Genomic DNA, 20505 nt, shown 5'->3' with positions numbered 1-20505 from the left:
TCCTTTTGCTGGATCTGCTCGGGCATTTAATTTCCTCTAACGTTCGTCGGAACACTGTGTGAAACTTGGGATCTCAAGCCCAGCGAGTCCTTAAAGGACTCAGCTCTGCCAAGTGGTTTTAACACTCCTGGTGGGCTTTCATAACTTCTATGCTGCGAAACGCCAAGGCAGAGAGGTGCATCTAATTCCATCCACATTTCTCCAGAGATTGCAAAACACACACGGAACGACCGAGAACGGGAGGGACCGATGCCAGGCGGGAGCCGCCAGACAGGGCTGTGGTGGTGCCTGTTGGCACCGGCAGCCTAGACCTTCCCCCGCGTTGGCACCAAGAGCCCGCGCCTCCGCCTGACAGCCAAGGGTGGGGTGGAGGTCGGACTCGGGGCTACAGAGCTCCTGGCGCTCATCGCCTCTGGCGCTCCAGCCTTTGCTTCGCGGGGCTGACCCTTTGGGTCCTGGTGTGATTCTCCAGCTGCCCCCCGGGCTGGGACAGCAGGGCGGCGGCGCGAGCGTGGGAGGGGGCTCTAGGACTCTGCCGGCCCCGCCCCGCCCCCTCCGCGGGGACCCGGAGCCCAGCATGGACCACACTCGGCGCCGCAGCCATGGCGCTCGCCCGCTGCGTGCTGGCTGTGATTTTAGGGGCACTGTGTGTAGTGGCCCGCGCTGATCCGGTCTCGCGCTCTCCCCTTCACCGCCCGCATCCGTCCCCACCGCGTTCCCAACACGCGCACTACCTTCCCAGCTCGCGGCGGCCACCCAGGACCCCGCGCTTCCCGCTCCCGCCGCGGATCCCCGCTGCCCAGCGCCCGCAGGTCCTCAGCACCGGGCACACGCCCCCGACGATTGCACGCCGCTGCGGGGCAGGAGAGCCGTGGGGCAATGCCACCAACCTCGGCGTCCCGTGTCTACACTGGGACGAGGTGCCGCCCTTCCTGGAGCGGTCGCCCCCGGCCAGTTGGGCTGAGCTGCGAAGGCAGCCGCACAACTTCTGCCGGAGCCCGGATGGCTCCGGCAGACCTTGGTGCTTCTATCGGAATGCCCAGGGCAAAGTGGACTGGGGCTACTGCGATTGTGGTCAAGGTGAGTGGCATCCGGGCAGAGGTGACAGCTAGGGACTGGCACAGAGGCAGCCTGACTCCGGACCGTACCTGTGTACCTGACCTGTGTACCTGGAGACAAGGGGTTGAGGGTTTGCATTGTGGTGTGGTGGTGGGTTGGAAAGCCCGATAACTAGTAAAGTGCATTCATTTGTACAGTAAATGTCAGTCAGGAAAGCATGCATCGTGTGACGATTGTCACGGGGACAGTAGCTGCATAGGGTGCTCAACTAAGGTCTGTCCAGTCAACGTGTGTGTGTGTGTGTGTGTGTGTGTGTGTGTTTGTCTCATTGGCAGGATTTGTGCATGATGGTGGGTGTCTGTTGTCTGTGTGTATCGGCTAGCCTTAATGAGGCACTCTGTATACAAAAGAGGAAAGGTAAAGAAAAACATACATTTGCTGGCCAGTAGTTTGGGAAAGGGAAGTATTAAATGTAAGATGAATCCCAGTATAAACTTTCTTACCTCTATAGACCTGGATTTGGAAAAATTGCTGGGAAATGTTTGTCTCGCTGCCATTGTTGACTTTAAAGCAAGACAAAACTCTCAGACCAAAATACAAAGACAGTTATGTTCCTGGGTGCCCTATGGTAAATACCACCGGGGAGTGACGAACAAAGGAAGGGAGGGGGCAGAACAAGGACTGCTTAGTAACCTAGGAGGCAGCCAGAGTCAAGTGAACTCGGCAGCAAAAACATTGCTTAAGCCATGCGTGGCATTTATGGAAGATTGGAATTCAGAGTCGACTTCAGCAAAGAAAGTTACTAGGGCATCTTAAGTTTGTGGCAGCAAAAGCCTCACATTAATAACTTGAATGAAAAAAATCTGCATCCACACTACTTTACTCTGAATTGCTGGGGTTTGCATTTTATATTAAGGTTTTAGCCTTTCTCATGCAACAATTCAGAAAGGAAAACAAAATATTTGACTATCTCCTAATAGACCAAAACTTAGGCTGTTTTCGATGACCTTGTACGGCAGGAGTTTTACAAATTTCCAGAAGTGTATCCTTCCGGCCTTTGGCTGTAACCTTTTACAATGTCATTCGTTTCTCGAAGACACTTTATTTATCTCTGCCTTCAATTGAGTTAGTGCCTCAAGTTAAAGGAAAGTGATGCGAAGGTTAAGATCAATTATTCTTCATCCTGGAGAATGACATCATCGCTGTACTCATGTTTCACGGACAGAATGCCAATGTGGCTGTAAAAAAAAAGAAAAAAAAAAAACAGAGATGATGTCAAGCCAAGAGCTCTGCTGTTACCTCATTTACTCTAAGATAATTTTTAATAAAAAAAATCTTGTGTCTAGCAATCACTGGCAGCTTTTAATTCTTCTTAGTTTTATAGATAGGATAAAGAATTATCAGGAAATTAATATGTAAGGAACAACAGAGCATTTTCCCTTCAAAACATAGTAGAAAGCAATTCAAAGTTAAACCATTATGACAATCTAGTTCTCTTTCCAAAGGACAAGTAACCTTTAGTCTTGTATTCCCGTGAAGAGACTAGTTTGTCTTTGAATTCCTTACCATCCCTTCTTCGGAGAGAAATGAATGTTTCTCAATGCCTTTAGGTTCATAGCAAGTTATCCTCAAATGTGGTTGTGTTTAGGTAACAGAATATACAAGGAACAGAAGAAGCTACACAAGATAAGCAACAAACAAAGGAAAGGGATTGCCTTTGTGATACCTGAATTGTTCTTACAGGACCAAGCCTTGGTAGGCAGAGCCTTGAGCTCTGTCACTCACTTGTGTAGGTCTGGCTAGCTATACTCCATGCTTCTGAGATAGTGCACACACTCTGAGTCTTATAGTTTTCTCATTCCCACACACTCCAGCTAGGTAGGGGCATAGGCTAGAACACTGTTCGCTAATGAAAGAGCATTGGATTGTTTTTTAGAAAACATTGCTGTTGCTCAGACAGGGCAATTGTTGACTGTTAGAGCTTTGGGTATCTTCCCATAAAGAAAAGCAGGGTGTTTCTGAAGAACACTTCTTTGTTTATTTGAGTATAGAGATGCTATATCTTTAAATTTATGTGCGTGTGCATGTGTGTGTGTGTGTGCATGTGTGTGTGTGTGTGCATGCATGTGCTCAAACATGGGTGTATGACCCTATGGGCCCTTCATTTAAAGCCCAGCAAGAGCAACTGAGTGTCCTCTCTCTGCCTATTCCTTTGAAGTGCGGTCTATCCCTAAGATTTCCTCTTGTCTCTGCCCTCCTTGGAGTTGCTTTACAGACATGGGCAGGGTGCCCCACTTGTTATGTGGGTGCTGGGATCCATACCGCAGTTATCGTGATTACAAAGTCAGCACTCTTAGCTGCTGAGGCACCTCTCCAGCCCCATAAAGAAAAAAAAAAAAACAGTTTTTGAGCAAATTAATTAAAAAATTTTCAAGCTCTGGGCATGTATTCAGAATGACCTTGTGTAGTTATTACAGCATGGACTCACTCAGGACCCACTTTATGCCAGATGCTGGACTAAGAATTTTATGTTTGCTTTATTTATTTTTTATAGACATTCCTATAAAGGAGCCCCTATATATTTCTGTTAGAAATCCTAAAGGCATATTGCCAGGAGAGCAGATGAAAATAGGATAGGATGTGTGCACAGATGTGCACATTCTCACTTCACAGCTCATTGTCCTCGATTTCTGTATTTGTATGCAATGTAGACATATTGTGCTCTGTTGCATCACTCCCTTGTTAGCTTGTGGGCTAGCCGAAAGGGCAGATTGGCGAAAGAGGAATTATGTTTACCATGAGAACAATGCACATTATTTCCAATCTCTTATGCTTTAAAGGTACGGCTCTTCTTTTTCTTTTTCTTTACAGAAAATTGGAGCAAAAGAAAAGAATAATATATAGAAATGTGATCCCTCTTTCAAAACTTAAGCTGGGGTCAGTGTAGAGTTTCGGGCCCCACACAGAGAAGTGAGAAAGTAGGGTCTTCCTCCATGATACTGAAAGAATGGGGTAGACTTCTCAGGTGAGCAGGGCGTGGACAGTCCGTTAGCTCATGTACCTGAGCAGGAAATGTAATTCTTTGCCTCTGGCTCCAAGGAACTTATGTAGTAGTAATAAAACATATATATATATATATATTTAAAGTGGGATGCCTGGGTCAGTCCAGGGAGTTAGTTCTCATAGGGAACATTAAACTCCACCCAAAGAGGACTGGTATGAGGGTCCACCAGGTAAAACTGTCTGCCATCAAGTCTGATGACCTGAGTTTGATCTCTGGGACTCACATTGGGACTCACATGATACGAGGAGAAAACTGACTTCTTCGAGTTTTCTTCTGACCTCCATGTGTGGACCATGGAGTGTGCCCTGTCTTATTTAGTCACTGTTCTAAAAGAGATCACTTAACTGTGGGCTAGCTTACAGTCTCAGAGGTTAGCTAACACCATCATGGTGGGGAACATGAGGACATGCAGACAGACATAGTAGATCTCCGGAGAATTCTACATCCGCATCAGTAGGCAGATGTATGCATATATGTAAAAATATCTTTTATTCACCAGACCTAATTGTCATCTTGGAGACTTACGTTTGAATAAATGAATCCCTTTTAGCTCTTTCTGAACTCTGGTTGTCTGGTTCAACTCAGCTATTCTGACCCAAATGCCTCTCCAAGCTGACTGATTCCATCTGGCTTTTCTCCACTTCTGCCTGAATTGCTCTGCTTGGCCTAATATTAACATTGACAATATATTTTGATCTTCTGGCTCCTTCTTATTCTCTGGCTTCAACTGCCTTTGCTGAGCCACACCACGGGTACCTCACAAACTGAACGGAACTCAGGAACAAACTCAACTGCACTGCACAAAATGCACTAACTGAACCGACCAAACTCATCTCTCTCCCTGCGCTGCTCTTAAGTAGCCTCTCTTTCCTGTCCTCATGAGAGTTGGGTGTATCCCATCCATGACTTGTTCTCTGAAATCTTTCTCTGATTCATCACTTTGTCAGCCCCTTAATGAGACATCACTTCCAAACAAGGCTGGTTCCTTCTACAAACTAACTTTACCTTCATTGTTTGGGAGCAAAGGTTCGTACTAAAGGCGTGTCTGCATTCCAGCTAGGTCACATAGACCTAGAAGGTCTTTGGGTGTAATTCCTTGCTAGAGCAGCTATGTTGCTGGAATCTCTCTCTCTCTCTCTCTCTCTCTCTCTCTCTCCTATATCTATCTACATCTACATCCTATCTATCTATCTATCTATCTATCTATCTATCTATCTATCTATCTATCTATCCTGGGCTTGGCATGGGCTTTTGAAACCTCAAAGCCCATCCCCAGTGACACAGTTCCATCAGCAAGGCCACACCTTTTGATCCTTTTAATCCTTTCAAGTAGTGACACTCTCTGATCACTCAGCATTCAAATATACCAGCCCATGGAAGACATTCTTATTCAAACCATCACAGCCCCACTTTCAAATAAATAAATGTGGAAAAATTTCTAAAAATTCGCCATTCACCTAGAGACTTGTCCGAATGCTTGGGATCCAGCCTCAGGGCCCCACATCCAGGCCAGCAGTGACAAGGTGCTTTTCTAAGGGCCAGGTGAAGTGAGCTAATGCTCTTTAGGTGACTCTTTTAAAAGTTTAAAAAGAAATCCCAAACCCTAACCCAAACCAAAAAACCTATGGAAGGCATCAGGGCCTCGCAAGAACGTGTAGTGAAGGGCAATGATGTCAGCCACCCTGTGACTTTACCTTGCTAGGCTGTAGCCTCAGAGCAGATGTGAGGTGTGCCAATATCAGTTTCCTGTGTGGTCTTATAGAACAGCATCATTGGTATTTATCCGGCCAGTGTGTAGTGATAAACAGCATAGTTTACCAGAATATCCATCCTAACTGTGTGGGAAGCCTCTCTCATGTTTCCACACGTAGCTGACTGCTTCCTTTCAATGAGACCGTGCTTCCTGACTCCGAGTGGCAATCCTTTTTCCCTGTTTCAAGCTGTCAAAGCAGAAGGGAGCCAACAAACTTGCTTGGCTCTGCCCTGAGATTTCCCCCTTTGTAGCAAGCCTCAGGTGGAAGATAAAGCTGATGAGTTAACAACCCAGGTAGAATAAATGATAAAGGGATCCGGTTGCCGTGGTGACAAAACATCCGTGTTAATCAACGTGAGAAGAGGAAAGGTTTACCCAGGCTTCTGTTTTCACAGGTTTCAGTCCATGGTCCATTTGGCTCCATTGTTCTGAGGGCTCCTGAGGAAAAGCATCATGGTGGGGTGCTGATGAGCATCACTGCGCATGACTTCTCAGTCAGGAAACAGAAAAAATAAGGGACTGGAGTTCCAATTCCCCTTCAAGTGCATACCCACAATTACCTACCTTACTCTGATAAAGGGTTCCGTTATCTCCCGATACAAGTGTAGGCTGGTGGCCAAACCTCAGCACTTGGCTTTTGGGCAACCCTTAAAAATCCCAAGCCATAACAGAGCGGGTCCCAGATTCAGCCTTTAATCATCTCTTGCTAATCTGCTCCTAAGTAACCCAAAGCCACCCCAAATCCCTTAGTTAAAATAGATATGCTGGACACGTGGGTTAAATGCTGCTGTTTGTAGGCATCCCTTTTGGAAGGCCACATGCTGTTTGAAATGAAAGGCAATTAAAGAGTTAACTGAGTCAGGTATAGTGGTTCATGACGATAATCTCTGTACTCAGGAGTCTGAAGTAGGAACATTATCTATGAGTTCAAAGACAGCATAAGCAGATTCACGACATTTCCTACCTTAGAGGAACTCAATCTGGCTGCTACCTCAGAGATTTTAGTTAACTTTCAATTTCCCTGTCACCTATTCAATATATACTATTCCCTGTGAAAAGAATCTTACAACAAAGCCAAAATGCTTTCTCCTCCTACCGAGGTATAAATATCATTTATTCCCATAAGTCAAGGAAGCTGGGAAGAAATAAAGGGCCGGAACCAAATCGATCAGTCTGCTTTGTTTGGTAAATACCTCTCTTCCCCAAATAAAACAAATGAGAAGCTAAGCCAATTGCCTTCATTGGTTACCAAGATGCACACTCATTTTAAGAGAGAATATCAGCAAAAAAAATAAAAACTTACCCCTGGCGCTTTTGGAACTACTAGAAAATGTAACCTTTATAATATGCAGTAACCATAATACACTTCTGAAACAGATTGGTTAAGAACAAAAATTGTCATGTTAACCACACCAGTCTGTTTTCATCTATTATTGAGCTGCATGGGTATATAAAGCAATTGCGTTTAGTTGTTTCTGTTATTCTAGTGGAATAAGATGAATGCCTGCCAGCAATACCAAGCTACTGCCCTTGTCCTTGACAAGAGTATTCTTAAAGCACAGAAAGTTCAGCCTAACAACTCCTCAAAAGCATAAGAGACTCCATTACACTTTGGAGAAGTTAATATGTATATGGCATTGCATCAAATATACTGCCATGTCCTATACCAAATGTAACACTGGGAAGTATACTACATATAGCTTTTGTCTTCATTCTGAATGATGAAAAATGACATTATCTGAAAACAACTGAATTGGAGCATGGTCATTGACTTCTTCAAGTGCAGCAAAGAACACTAATTTAACTTGGATATTTCCAACTTTTGCTGGTCTGAGCTATTAGCCTTCCCAGCTGTAACTGAAGTCTGTGTTTAACATCGTGGAACAGTAAATTTCCATCACATCATCCCAGGTAAAACATGAAGTCAGATTATCGTTTAATGTCAGCGCATTTCCCTGAACTATCATCCAGCTTAACTCACAGTTTCCATTAGTTCCCATCTATAATTCATAGTAATTATTCATTTATTATTCATGTAGCTACCTTTAGTAACAGTAAAAATATGAGTTGATCTAATTCACTGTGAGAAAACATGTGAGTTCGGGGTGAAGAACCAATTTTAGTCATTGAGGTTATGCTTACTGGAAATTCATATATCTCATAAACCATTCTTTAGACGTTTCATGTGACATCTTATGAAAGAGGGTAATTTAACCATAGTCAAGCTCTGACTTATAATATTATAATATTAATTTAGCCTTAGCAGAACAATTCACAATTTTTTTTTGTCACCAAACCATTTACCCACGTGCAAGGGTCACACAGCACTGGCGAATGAAGGAAAAAACTAACTGATAAGCCCCCACCAGTCTCCCGGGAAGAGTCTAGTCATCCAAACAATGAAGCCAGAGAGGCTGGCTGCCACACTCTGCTAGCAAATCCATAAGTACTTCAAGCTGAAAGATCTGAAACAGAATGGCTCCAATCAAAGTGTTGGTTGGGCCAAGTAGCCCTTGGTGGTACAAGGGAAGGGCTCATTGCAGGTTGACTGTGAGCTTCTCCAAGCTCCTGTTTGTATGACTCCAGAACTCACATGGTGGAGGCTCTGTGTGGTATCTTTCTGTCTGCACTTCCCCTTCATGAAGTATCACAGTCACTCTAGGGCCCACTGTCATGACCTTGTCTTACCTGACTACCTACAAAGACCCTGTGTACAGAAAGACTACATTCAGGGAATTACTACTTCAACATCTTTTGGCAAGACACAGTTCAAAAACAGCCTTAAAGGTGAAATAACTGAACTGTATCAGGGAGATTTTAATAATACCAGCCATTCTCTACTCTTGAGTGGATGGAGAATGACAAAATGGTAAAGTACCTCTTTTTCCATGCCCTCTGTTGGGGACTTTTTTTTTTTAAAGATTTGATATTTTTATTTTAAATTAACAAACTTTATTACAAAAAAAAAAAAACCTTGGAAGTAAGAATTCTGTAGCAATTCAGTGAACTTCATGTAGTTAGAATAGGCAATCTGAAACAGTGGCACTTCACACCGGGTTTTACACCTTCGTTATGGAATATGTTTTTATGTACTTACCACCAAAAAAAAAAAATCCCGAAGCATAGTACGAGGTAGAAAAATTAGCTTTGTATTTGATTGCCTGACTCATGCTTGTTACCTGCACCCAGTCCTTGCTCACCCCCTATATTGAGGATTTTCTGCCCTCTTGTTGACATGCTATGCCCGAGTGTGCTTTTGTTTGCATATGTACGCATATTGTTGGCTACTAGGTTCTGCATATAAGGAAGGGCATTTGGAAGTCTACTTCCAACAAAGCTCTCCATGGGGCCACTTTCTGTAACATGAACCCTGGAATCTTTTGTGTTCTCTTTTCTTTACAAAGCTGAGCATACATCTACACAAAAGAAGAATATAATCTAAAATGACAGTTAGATATTTTTGCAAAAAAATGAAGAAAGAAGAATGCTCAGCATTATTGTGTAATAGGGCTTTTTTTTTTTTTTTTTTTTTGGTTTTGGTGTCGGTCCATGGGGATACAGTTTTACACATCCACGACTGGCCTGCTGCATACATCTATAATGGCAGATATAGTTACCCTCAGACCTCTGCTCGGAATAGAAACGTTTTAATGATCAGAGTAGTGAAATTTCAAAATGCAAGTATTTAGAAAGTAATATTATGCAAAATTTCCCTTGTATGATTTGAAGGCAGTGTAGGCTCAGATCTATTGGAATATGGTCCAGCGAAATTAGCTACCAGTCTGAGAAACATTTCAGAAATTGTAAGGTGGAGGGCTGTGTGGGGGGAAGGGACAGACCGTTTTTGATAACATAGAGTTGTAATTAAAAAGTATTTGCTAAGGAAAATGTTTAGTTTGAAGTTTATGTGGTACTTCAGTATGCATGGCAGGAGCTCATAGTCAACCTGACTGTGAACTTTATGACTGGGCTGCTTCTTTGTTTTGTTTTGTTTTGTTTTGTTTTGTTTTGTTTTGTTTTGTTTTGTTTTGTTTTTAGAGACAGGGTTTCTCTGTTTAGCCCTGACTGTCCTGGAATTCACTTTGTAGACCAGGCTGGCTTTGAACTTAGAAATCTGCCTGCCTCTCTGGGCTGCTTTTCAATCTTTCTTCTATTGAGCTAAGCTATTACTCTTTCTCATTTATAATTGTGTACCTATAATTTGTACAAATGTGTGCATACACATAGACACATCCTATCCACAGCCCTACTGAAAATCCATCCGGCCATTAGGACAAAGTCACTCCTGCTGGAGGATCCTGACCCAGCCACTCTTCTCCATTCTCAGTGGACAGAAAGCCCGAGGCTCTCTATGAATCTGCCTGACTAGAATGGCATGGTATAGCACATGTGCAAACCCCCAATGTCTTAAAGGGAGATTCTTGTAGAGTATTTGCCTAGGTTTGGAGGCCAGGAGAAAGTGCTGGGCAGTAGTTCAGGGGATGATTCATCATGGCACAGAAACTGTGTTGTGGGATACAGCTTCTCCCATCCACAAATTAAGGAAATCAGTATAGTTTTTACGATTGCAACCACTTTAAGCATCCTAGGATAGTAAGAATAAACTGCTACCTGACCGAGAGCTCATTTGTGGGTGACATGCAAATTGGCTTCTCAGAATTACCAGTGTGTATGAATGTGTTAAAAGAATATTGGACAAGCACGCCTTATCTCTTGTCACATCACAGATAGAGTGAAGTGACTCCAGTCTCTTGCCCTGTGGTTCAGGCCTGAGAAGGTATGGCACAGCAGAATCTTGGCTTGGAAGCCGTTCCCACTGCCTTCGAATGCTATGGTTTTCCAAGTCTCATCTCTAAATGTCCCTGTTATTTAGGCGACAAGTTGCTAGGCACTATTCTTTAAATTACTTCTCTTGTTTTTTTCAAAGAATAATCTAATTAAATCATTTCTCCCTTCCCTTTCCTCTCTCCAAACCCTCTCCTACAGCCCGCCGTGCTTCTTACAGAGAGTGGTTTCTTTCTTCCCTAATTGTTGTTACATACATACATGTATAAATATAAATATTCCTGATTAATGAAATAAAACCTGCTCAGTCTGTGTGTTACTTGTATGTAGGTTTTCAGAGCTGAATATTTAGTACTGGATAAACAAGTGGTGTACTGTTCCCTGGGAAGACTGTTTCTCCTGGGTAGGCATTAAGACTCACTGTGGCTTGTTTGCGTGATCAAGTATAACTGTAGTGTTTCTGTTATTAGAACATTATTCTATCTCTATTGAAATGAGTAATTTGGTGGTGGAGGTGGTAATTAATACAGACAATGTATCACTTTAAATGAAATTTCAAGTAACATTTGAGAGGAATAAGTGGATTACTTGATTGAAACAAATTGTTGGAAACTTTAAATATAAAAACCAAACTGCTGGTGTTTGTGGTATGCATAAGATTATATCTACCAAAAAAAAGACTATATCTACCTATAGAAGATTTTGTGATTTAAAATAACCTTGAAGTATTCAAACCCCTCAGAAATATTTCTTTAACTTTTTATTTGGTGTACATATTTGGTGGGTATGCAAATTATCTAAGAATTTTTTAATGGGGCTAATTTTTTTTAAATTTCTTAAATTACAAAATAAAGGCCATCTATATGATCTCTCTCCCCTCTCTTCCCTTCTCTCTTGCTCTCCCTGTGATGTATATGTGTATATGTGTGTATTTTCCCGTGTCTACACATCTGGAAGACAGAGGTCAACTTTGAGTGTTTCCACCTTATTTTTCAAGATTTATTTATTTATTTTGTTTGTTTGTATGTAAGTTTTGCCTGCATGTCTGTATATATGTGCTCCATGGTGTCTGGTATATGTGAAGGCCAGAAGAGGGTGTTGGATCTCCTGGAATTAGAGATACTGGAGATAAGGATGCTTTTCACCATACAGGTGATGAAAACCACTTCAGGTGCTCAGCAAGAGTAACAAGTACTCTTAACTGATGTGTGTGTATGTGTGTGTGTGTGTATTTCCTTGAGAATATCATATATTGTACTTTAGTCATATCTACTCCCTCACTCTCTTCCTTCAACTTCTCCTAGACTCCTCTCTCTCCAATATGTCCTCCCCCAAACTTTATTCTCTCTGTGTCTCTCTCTTTGTCTCTGTGTGTGTGTGTATATGTATGTATGAGTGTGTGTGTCATACTAAAGTATGTTAGCACTCCCAAGTGCACAAGGATGTGGCATTAGCACAAACCACTGAAGCACAGACAATCCACCAGTGACCACATCCTGTTTTGATCAAAGAAAGAATATAAACTGGGGCTGGAGAGATGGCTCAGCAGTTAAGAACACTGACTGCTCTTCCAGAGGTCATTAGTTCAATTCCCAGTAACCACATGTTGGCTCACAACCATCTGTAATAGAAATTGTGCCCTCTTCTGGTGTCTCTGAAGAGAGCAACAGTGTGCTCATATGCACAAAATAAATCTCAAAAAAAAAATATATATATATATAAACAATCACCCAACAAACACAAACCAGAGAAGCCAATATTACTGTCCATATCATCCTTTAGTGCATCGCCCCTTTAAACAGAAGATTTCTCCTCTCCTCTCCTCTCCTCTCCTCTCCTCTCCTCTCCTCTCCTCTCCTCTCCTCTCCTCTCCTCTCCTCTCCTCTCCTCTCCTCTCCTCTCCTCTCCTCTCCTCTCCTCTCCTCTCTTTTCTTTTCTTTTTTCTTTTTTGGTTTTTTGAGACAGGGTTTCTCTGTGTAGTCCTGGCTGTCCTGGAACTCACTCTGTAGATCAGGCTGGCCTCGAACTCAGAAATCCACCTGCCTCTGCCTCCCAAATGCTGGGATTAAAGGAGTGTGCCACCACTGCCCAGCTAAGCACTAGATATTCTTTTTTTTTAATTTAAAAAAATTTTAAATATATTTTATTACGTATTTTCCTCAATTACATTTCCAATGCTATCCCAAAAGTCCCCCATACCCTCCCCCCCTCCCCCATTTCCCTACCCACCCATTCCCATTTTTTTTTTTTTTTTTTTTTTGCCCTGGCCAATACAAGCAGAGCAACCCAGCTTACTGGTTGTGAAGACAATTGGTAATATTGTTTATTGTTTGGTTGATGGAGGCTGTAGCAGGAATAAAGTTATAGATATTACCATGTTAACCAGTTAAGTGCTAGGTAGTTTTAAACTACAAATCATCTGCACCTTTAATATGTATATTAACAAGCTAAAGTAGATCCCATCTGCATGCTATTATTTTATGAGTTTCAAGGTCTTGCTGACACATATTCTAAAATTCTAACATAGAATGGCAGAATTGGAAGAAATCTTCAAAGCTTCTCTTTACGTGTCTCCTCTTTTCACACTGGTTGGCAGAGCTTAGAGACATTTGCAGCTCAGCATGGTATTTAGTGAAGGCCAAGCTCCAACCTAAGCCTCACTTGGCCTAGGTGACAGAATTCTTGCCTAAAAACATCTGGACTTCTATTTTATATCTGCAAATTGCCCATTTTCTTTCTGGTCATGTCTTAGACAACAAAACCCAATACAAGCAGCTCTTCAAGCCTGAGGGTAGAGGCTTCTGAGGGCTGGGGAGGTGGCAGAGCTGCTGCGCACTTGTTGCTATTGCCAAGGTCTGGGTTTCAGCTCCTAGAACTCACTTAGTCGTGAACAGCCATGTGCAGCTCTAATTACAGGGGATAAGGGTGTTTTCGTATGATCTCCAGGTCACTTGGCATACTCTAGGTGCATATGCATACATGCAGGCAAAACGCTAAGTGCACAAAATAAATATTTAAAATGTAAAAATGTGAAAGGCTTCTGATTTGATCTTTTGGTTTCCTTGATCTATACCTATTCAAATGTGTGATGTGTGTATGTGTGTTCTAGTGTTTCTTTTTCCTCTTTCAAACCCATCTTTATTAGCTTCTTCCATTTATAAAAAACCCAAAGGCTTTGATAGATTTGTTTCTTACATTTGATAAAGCTAACATCTGCCTTTGGATTTTCAGAGGAAACAAAATAACAAACCAAACCTCATTATCTGGACTGGGCCATATTCCCATTTATTGGAATGAAGTTTGTTGTCAAGGAGATTTGAAAACATAGTGTTTTGTGAAATAGACATCTGGTGGGTGGGGCGTGACCCAAGAAGGTGGCAGCTGCTATCATGTGTAGTTTTTCCCATCCTAAAAAAAAAAAAATCTTGTTCCAGTTTTACTGTGTTTTAAATATCTAGATGATAAATATGTCTTAAACCATTTCCTTAAGTGTTTAAATGCAAAAATAAGTTTGAATGATATTCAACAATATAATTAAATACTGCTGAAAATGAATGCATAACTCTGAATTCTATTTGGTTTTCCAATATCTAATTTTATCATATTTTCTTTTTATATAACTTGGTTATAAAAATATTATGCACTGTATATCATGTTGCACATGAAACACTTATTTTGGCAATAGGAAATCATGGAAGGTGCAAGATCATCTTGATTCCAAATATAAAATGCTGCAACTAGGACAGAATGCTTTCCCAAATGCCATTATTGTGATAAATACCCTGACAAGTGAGACTTAAGGGAGAAAGTGCTCATTTTGGCTCACAGTTTCAGAAGGACATGGTGCTGTAAGACCCCCAATGCTGGGCCTCCACTCAAGTTCCGGGATGAGCTGGCCAACACCCCAACATCTCGAGAGAAAACCACACCTGATGCAAACTGCAAGAGGTTTTATTATCAGCTAGTTGAGGACAAAGTCCCTCTGCCGTGCAGGGCAGGGGAGTTTGACCCTGAGCTGTGACAGTAGGGAGCTTTTAACACCTAGCTGAGGAGTTGGGAGGAGTTGGGAAGAGTTCTCCGGGTGTCCTTGGTGAAATTTTCAAGGCAGGAGTGGGGAGTGAGTTCTTTCTGAATTTTTATCTCCGTGTCCTCGGCACAGGAAGGCAAGCATCTCTGGTTGTACAGTATAGAAACAAAAAGGCTGTTTGCTGGCTATAGAGAACAAAGAGCTTCTTTCTAGCTGTATTTTTAAAGATCAGGGAAAACAAGCTTAGGGAACATCCAGGGGCTTTACCTTCCAGGGAGAAATGCTCTAAGTCGGGGTCTCACAGTGCATCATGGCAGGGGAGAAACAGCAGTAGGCAGGGAAGGAATAACATTCTGAGCAAGAAGCTAGCTGGTCAGTGCATTCACACTATGGAAGAGGATGGCAAACAGGAAGTAGGGTGGAGCTACAAAGCTCTAAGTCCCGCCCCCAGTGACTCACTTCCTCCAGTGAGGCTCTGAGACCTTCCCTAACAGCTGCAGGAACTGTGGACCAAACGTGAAAACACATCAGCCTATAACAAACATGTCACACTTAGGCCATTGGGATGGGGTGTAATCGTAATATTGGCAGTTTTCTTTGGGTTGTAGATAGCATATTCCCTCCTGTTGGTTGTTGGCTTGAGTAACAGCTCGTTCCTACTTACCTTCTAGGTATAAGGTAATAATAAGGTGTAAGTACGCAAATGTTCATCTCTGAATGTGAACAATATATTTGAATATGTAACCTTCGGATGTAATAGGTAAGCCGAAGCTAATGAATACACAACATACAGTTTTTGACATTTTCTTTGGTTATAACATCAGAATCGGATATTCTAGGACCTGAAATGCTAGCTGCCAGCCCAAGGCAATGTTTGAGTACAGGTCCTGGGAAAATTGGAGAGGATGATTAAAAGCAAAGCAAAGCAAAGCAAAGCAAAGCAAAGCAAAGCAAAGCAAAGCAAAGCAAAACAAAGCAAAACAAAACAAAACAAAACAAAACAAAACAAAACAAAACAAAAGCGTTCATCACAAGACACCCTAAGGGCCGATTTACAGGGATTGCTGTGGATGGATTGTGAGGGAGAGGCGTGGTAGGGGATGGTGTAGGTGTGGTCTGACATCTGTGATACTTTCTCCAGAGCATGAGTTGCCCATCAAATCTTGATGTTGTCTGTATTTTTCATTTTCTTTTATTATCCCTATAAATTCCATCTTTTACCCTCAGTCATATCATTTCTATTTTTACTCTTTTTTTTTTTGCATAGTATACAAAGAAATAGATTTGCTTGTGATATTTTCATACTCTTCTCTGTTGACCTATACCTGTCAAAAAATTCTTTCCTTTCTATGCTGTCAGAATTTCGGGATCTACAGGCAGACCTGCCTTTGCACGCTCAAAACTTACAAAGGATTAACTGCTCTGTCAGAGAGATGTCTGTGGATACTAAGTAGTATTAACTGCTCTGTCAGAGAGAGGTGTCTGTGGATACTAAGTAGTATGCTGGGGTTTCAGATCTGCAGCAGTGAACCCCATAATACTCAGCTGCTTCAAGGATGCATCTAACTTGACCTTAGGCTCAACTCAGTCAGTCTTTAAGGCTATCCTCAGCGGATCAAGTCTATCTTTTCCTTCATTCTCCCCAGCCAGGGCCAAACCTTCAGCCTCCTGAACTTCCTGGCATCTAATTCTTCTGCTTTCAAAAACTTTTTCCCAGGGCACCCTGGGAAACCCATTGCACCATTACACAAACCTCCAAGAGGCAAATTAGTTGGTGGAGCTGGGAGAGCCTCAGACTGCCATTTTGTGATTTTTTTAAATTCATTTTTATTTTTGTTATTTTGAGATGGCATCTCTTTGTGTAGCCCTGGTTGATCTAGAACTTACAATCGAGAGCTTTCTGGCCTTCAACTTGTGACAGTCCTCCTACTTCTACCTCTAGAGAGCTAAGATTACAGCTTGCACCTCGAACTGGTTAGGATACTGATTTAGCTCAGACAGTCAGGCAAGTCTTCCTAGGGGAAAGGAATGTTGATAGTTGACAACCTAATGGAGAGAGACAGGTCATATGAAAAACAGGGGGATGCCTGCAAGTATGTTCCTTTCAAGGGTGAGGGACAGCAAAAATAAGGATTCTGAGATGGGAACCAATGCAGGATTTGGGGGGGGGGGGGGGAGAGGGCAGAGGTGGGAGACATGTCATGGTCAAGTGTATGGGCCAAGAATAGTAACAGAGGATTTTAGAGATTTATAAGTCACCAAGACTGAGTGAATGTGGTCACTTGATGTGAGTGTGAACTGAGCTGCACCCAAGTGAATTGGAGGTTTAATCTATAGTGGCCAATGAAGTCGATTACACTTTGCATTGATTTCTACTAATGTAAAAGCAATTTCATGTTGAAAACAAATACATTAGAGATGTGAAAACTATGGCTAATAATTACACATTGAAGTTGTTCAATGTAAGTTCAATGTTAATTAATTTAAATACAAAATTAGTGATAAAAATTAACTATGTCTTAAATGAGTGGAAGTTATTCATGTATCCTTTCTGAGTTCTGGAATTAAAAAAAAATGAATTAGGATTATTTCCTCGAAGGTGCTCGCTCTCTAAATGTAATTCAATTTGGGGTATTTTAATTGGTCAAGAGTCTCATAATATCTATTAGATATGCATTTGTATGGGCATGCCACTGGCTTAGCTTAATATTATTTCTGAGAATGGAAGAAAATGGAATATGTGTACTATAATGGAAAAGTACAAAATCGTGGCTTTGAAGCTGCCTTTAACTTTGTGTCACACAGGCCCGGCGTTGCCCGTCATTCGCCTCGTTGGTGGGAACAGTGGGCATGAAGGTCGAGTGGAGCTGTACCACGCTGGCCAGTGGGGGACCATCTGTGACGACCAATGGGACAATGCAGACGCAGAAGTCATCTGCAGGCAGCTGGGGCTCAGGCTAGTTTTGTGCTGCTTTTAACTTATTTTATTTTCTTAATTTTTGGTGGTTACTTCCATATACCAAAGAAGGTGTCGTATGTTTAAATTGCACATTTCCTTAAACCAATAGTAAAGACTATTTTTGAATTTGGTACTTGTCCATAAACTCACCGAAGAGTGCTTATGTATTCTGTAGGTCTAACTTGCCTGTGTCTGAACTAAGACCTGTACTGCTTTCATGAGTGGCCTTTACATAACTCACAAGCAGGCTGCTATTGTCTACCGCATTTGTTTTTTCCCCTAAGTCATTGGATGCCACACTAATTGTTAGCTTACTTTAAATCTAACTTTCCCAAAGATTATCTAAACTTTAGAAGATCACTTCCTTTTTTTTGTTGTTAGTTATATTCTGAGAACAAAGGATGTTTATTCACGTACAAAGGAAGTGGTTCCCATATACAGAATGGAATGAAGTGTCTAATGAGAACATCAGGGTGAAAACCAACATCCACAGTCATTTCGGGCTTGTGATTATTCTTTTCTAACATTGGCTTCTAATATAATGCTTTTCTAACATTGGTTAACACAGTTAAAAGTTTACCCGGGATTATACGAGATATTTTAGAAGTTAATATTTTACATTGAATTATCATTATCATAATTATCCTAATTCCTCATCATATTCAAGTGTTTGTCACCACTCACACAGTGTCTTGTACAGATGGTTGGCCCACAGGAGGATTTAGTCCAAGATAATTTAGTGTAGCTGAACATCATGTCCCTGAAGTCGTTGAGCACCTATGACAGTCTCTTCTGTTTTCATTGCTCAGGCTTCTCGCACAGACATACTAGAGAATGTCCCATCTTCTGAGTTAGTGCCATGTATTTGCTTCTTTCATTCTTCCAGGCCCTGAAATTGGAAATGAGCCACAATGGCTCCATTAGCTCGGAGCTAGCATTCTGCTTAGGCGTCACCACAGGTGAAGGGTTACCAACTTAACTCTTTACCCGGTGTCACGGCTGTAGACTGCCTCTGTTTTGTTTATTTGTTTGTTTTATCCCCTAATGGCAAGACTAAAATTGAACATACAAGTGACATCTTCACTTTCTCTGTGTAACTTAACGTCTGATTTGTAGTTCATGTGTGGGAAACGAAGGAGCATAAGAAATCCTGAAACAGTGACTTTGACCTTAATCACTAGCAGTGTAGTTGGCTGCTATAATCACTTTCTTTAGGTGGGTCAGCTATAGGGCTGGTCAGTTCTTTTTAATAGAACCGTAACAAATTGTGAAATTTGGAGATCATTTTTATTGTTTGTCTAGGTATAAGTTTCAAGGCCAGTGTTATTAATGTTTGCAACTGTTGCTGTTGGAGATATAACAGCATGGCAGCATGAACACCTGCAGGCTTCTCCAAGCCTGCTGTCCTCCTACCTTGGCGTTGTTACAAAATAGCTCTTCCTAACAGTTTGCTCTCCTATGACATGCTTTCTAATTTACAGTTGTTAGTTATGTAATAATTGTACAAGATATCTTAGCTGTCAGGGTCAATCTAACAAGGGAGTGTTAGTTTAAAAGATGTTGAACATTAAAAGTAAGCTGAGCATTTGGTGGTGAGATGTTCCAGATGCAATTTCTCTACCCAGACATTCTTCATTTTATTTAGAACTATCTCTGGATTCTGAATTTTCAAAGCACTCTAATTAGTATAATCTGTATTTACTGCTCTGTCAATTATTTATATTCACCATGTGCCAAGTGATTTTCAACTTGACTATGAAGAAACCTATGCCTTTACCCAAAACAGTATTTTAAAGACTATGTCAATGGCATGTTGTTGTTGTTTTCCCTGAAACAGGGCTTCTCCGTGTAGCCTTGACTGTCCTGGAACTCACTCTATAGACCATGCTCGCCCTGAACTCAGAGATCCACCTGTCTCTGCCTTCCAATGGCTGGGATTAAAGGCATATACCACCACTTCCTGGCATTATATTGACTTTTTATTAATTAAAACTTTTAAGTTTTTGAGGCTTTAATACATGAGTACACTATTTGCATCATTTCCGTGCCTCCTTTTGCCATTCCAACTCCTGTGCCCCCACGTTCCCTCTCAAGTTCCTGGTCTCTTTTTAAAATTATTATTGTTACATATAAACATATATACACACATGTATATACAAACTATAACCTGGTGGGTCCATTTAGTGCTGCTCACATGTATATGCGTTTAGGGCTGATTACTTCAGATCAAGTGGGTTTGTCTCTGGTGAAGACCGGATCTTCTTTTCTTAGCAGCTTGTATTTTTTAATTGCCTGTAGCTCTTCTTCTAGGAATAGAGCCTTATAAGATTTCCCCCATCCACATCGGCATGCCCACCTATGACATCATCGTGCTGGTCTTCTTCAGGCATTCACATTATGGAGATTTCTTGGATATAGCTTCCCTATCTAGAACACACGATCTCATAACAGACATTCCAGTCCTCTGACTCTTTAAATCTTTCTGTCTCATCTTCTGTGATGTTCCCCGAGCCTTAGGTATAGGAGCCATGCTGTAGAGGTATCAGTTGAGGTCAGGCACCCCACAGTCGGTTGGTCTATGCATCCTTCCAGCTGTGAATTTCTGTAATTATCTTTATCTGCTGTAAAGAGAAGTTTCATTGATGAGTGGTCAGTGGGACACTTATCTGTGGGTAAGGATTTAGAATGCAGTTAGGAATTATACTGGTTTAGAAAGTGGCAGTAATAGGTTTTTTTCTCTAGGGGTCATGATGACCTTACAAGTCATGGGTAATTGGCTAGATATACATTATCAGACTTGAAGCCCTTCCTATTCAGTAGATCTTAAGTCCAATTAGATGATTTTTCATTATCCCCAA

General features: G+C 41.7%; 1 protein-coding gene across 1 annotated transcript in view; it reads left to right on the top strand.

Moving 5' to 3' along the window:
* Positions 1–378: 378 nt before the first annotated feature.
* The window catches only part of Prss12 (serine protease 12), a 55228-nt gene continuing 35101 nt past the window's right edge, over positions 379–20505 (top strand). Inside the window, exons 1-2 of the mRNA XM_021158296.3 lie at positions 379–1080; positions 17494–17644. Coding sequence (XP_021013955.1) covers positions 603–1080; positions 17494–17644 — 629 coding nt within the window. The 5' untranslated portion in view covers positions 379–602. The remainder of the gene's footprint in view (positions 1081–17493; positions 17645–20505) is intronic.

Source organism: Mus caroli, unplaced genomic scaffold (assembly GCF_978045245.1).
Source record: "Mus caroli unplaced genomic scaffold, Mus_caroli_1 scaffold_3, whole genome shotgun sequence".
NCBI classification, from domain to species: Eukaryota; Metazoa; Chordata; class Mammalia; order Rodentia; family Muridae; genus Mus; species Mus caroli.
This window is presented reverse-complemented; position numbering and strand designations above follow the sequence as displayed.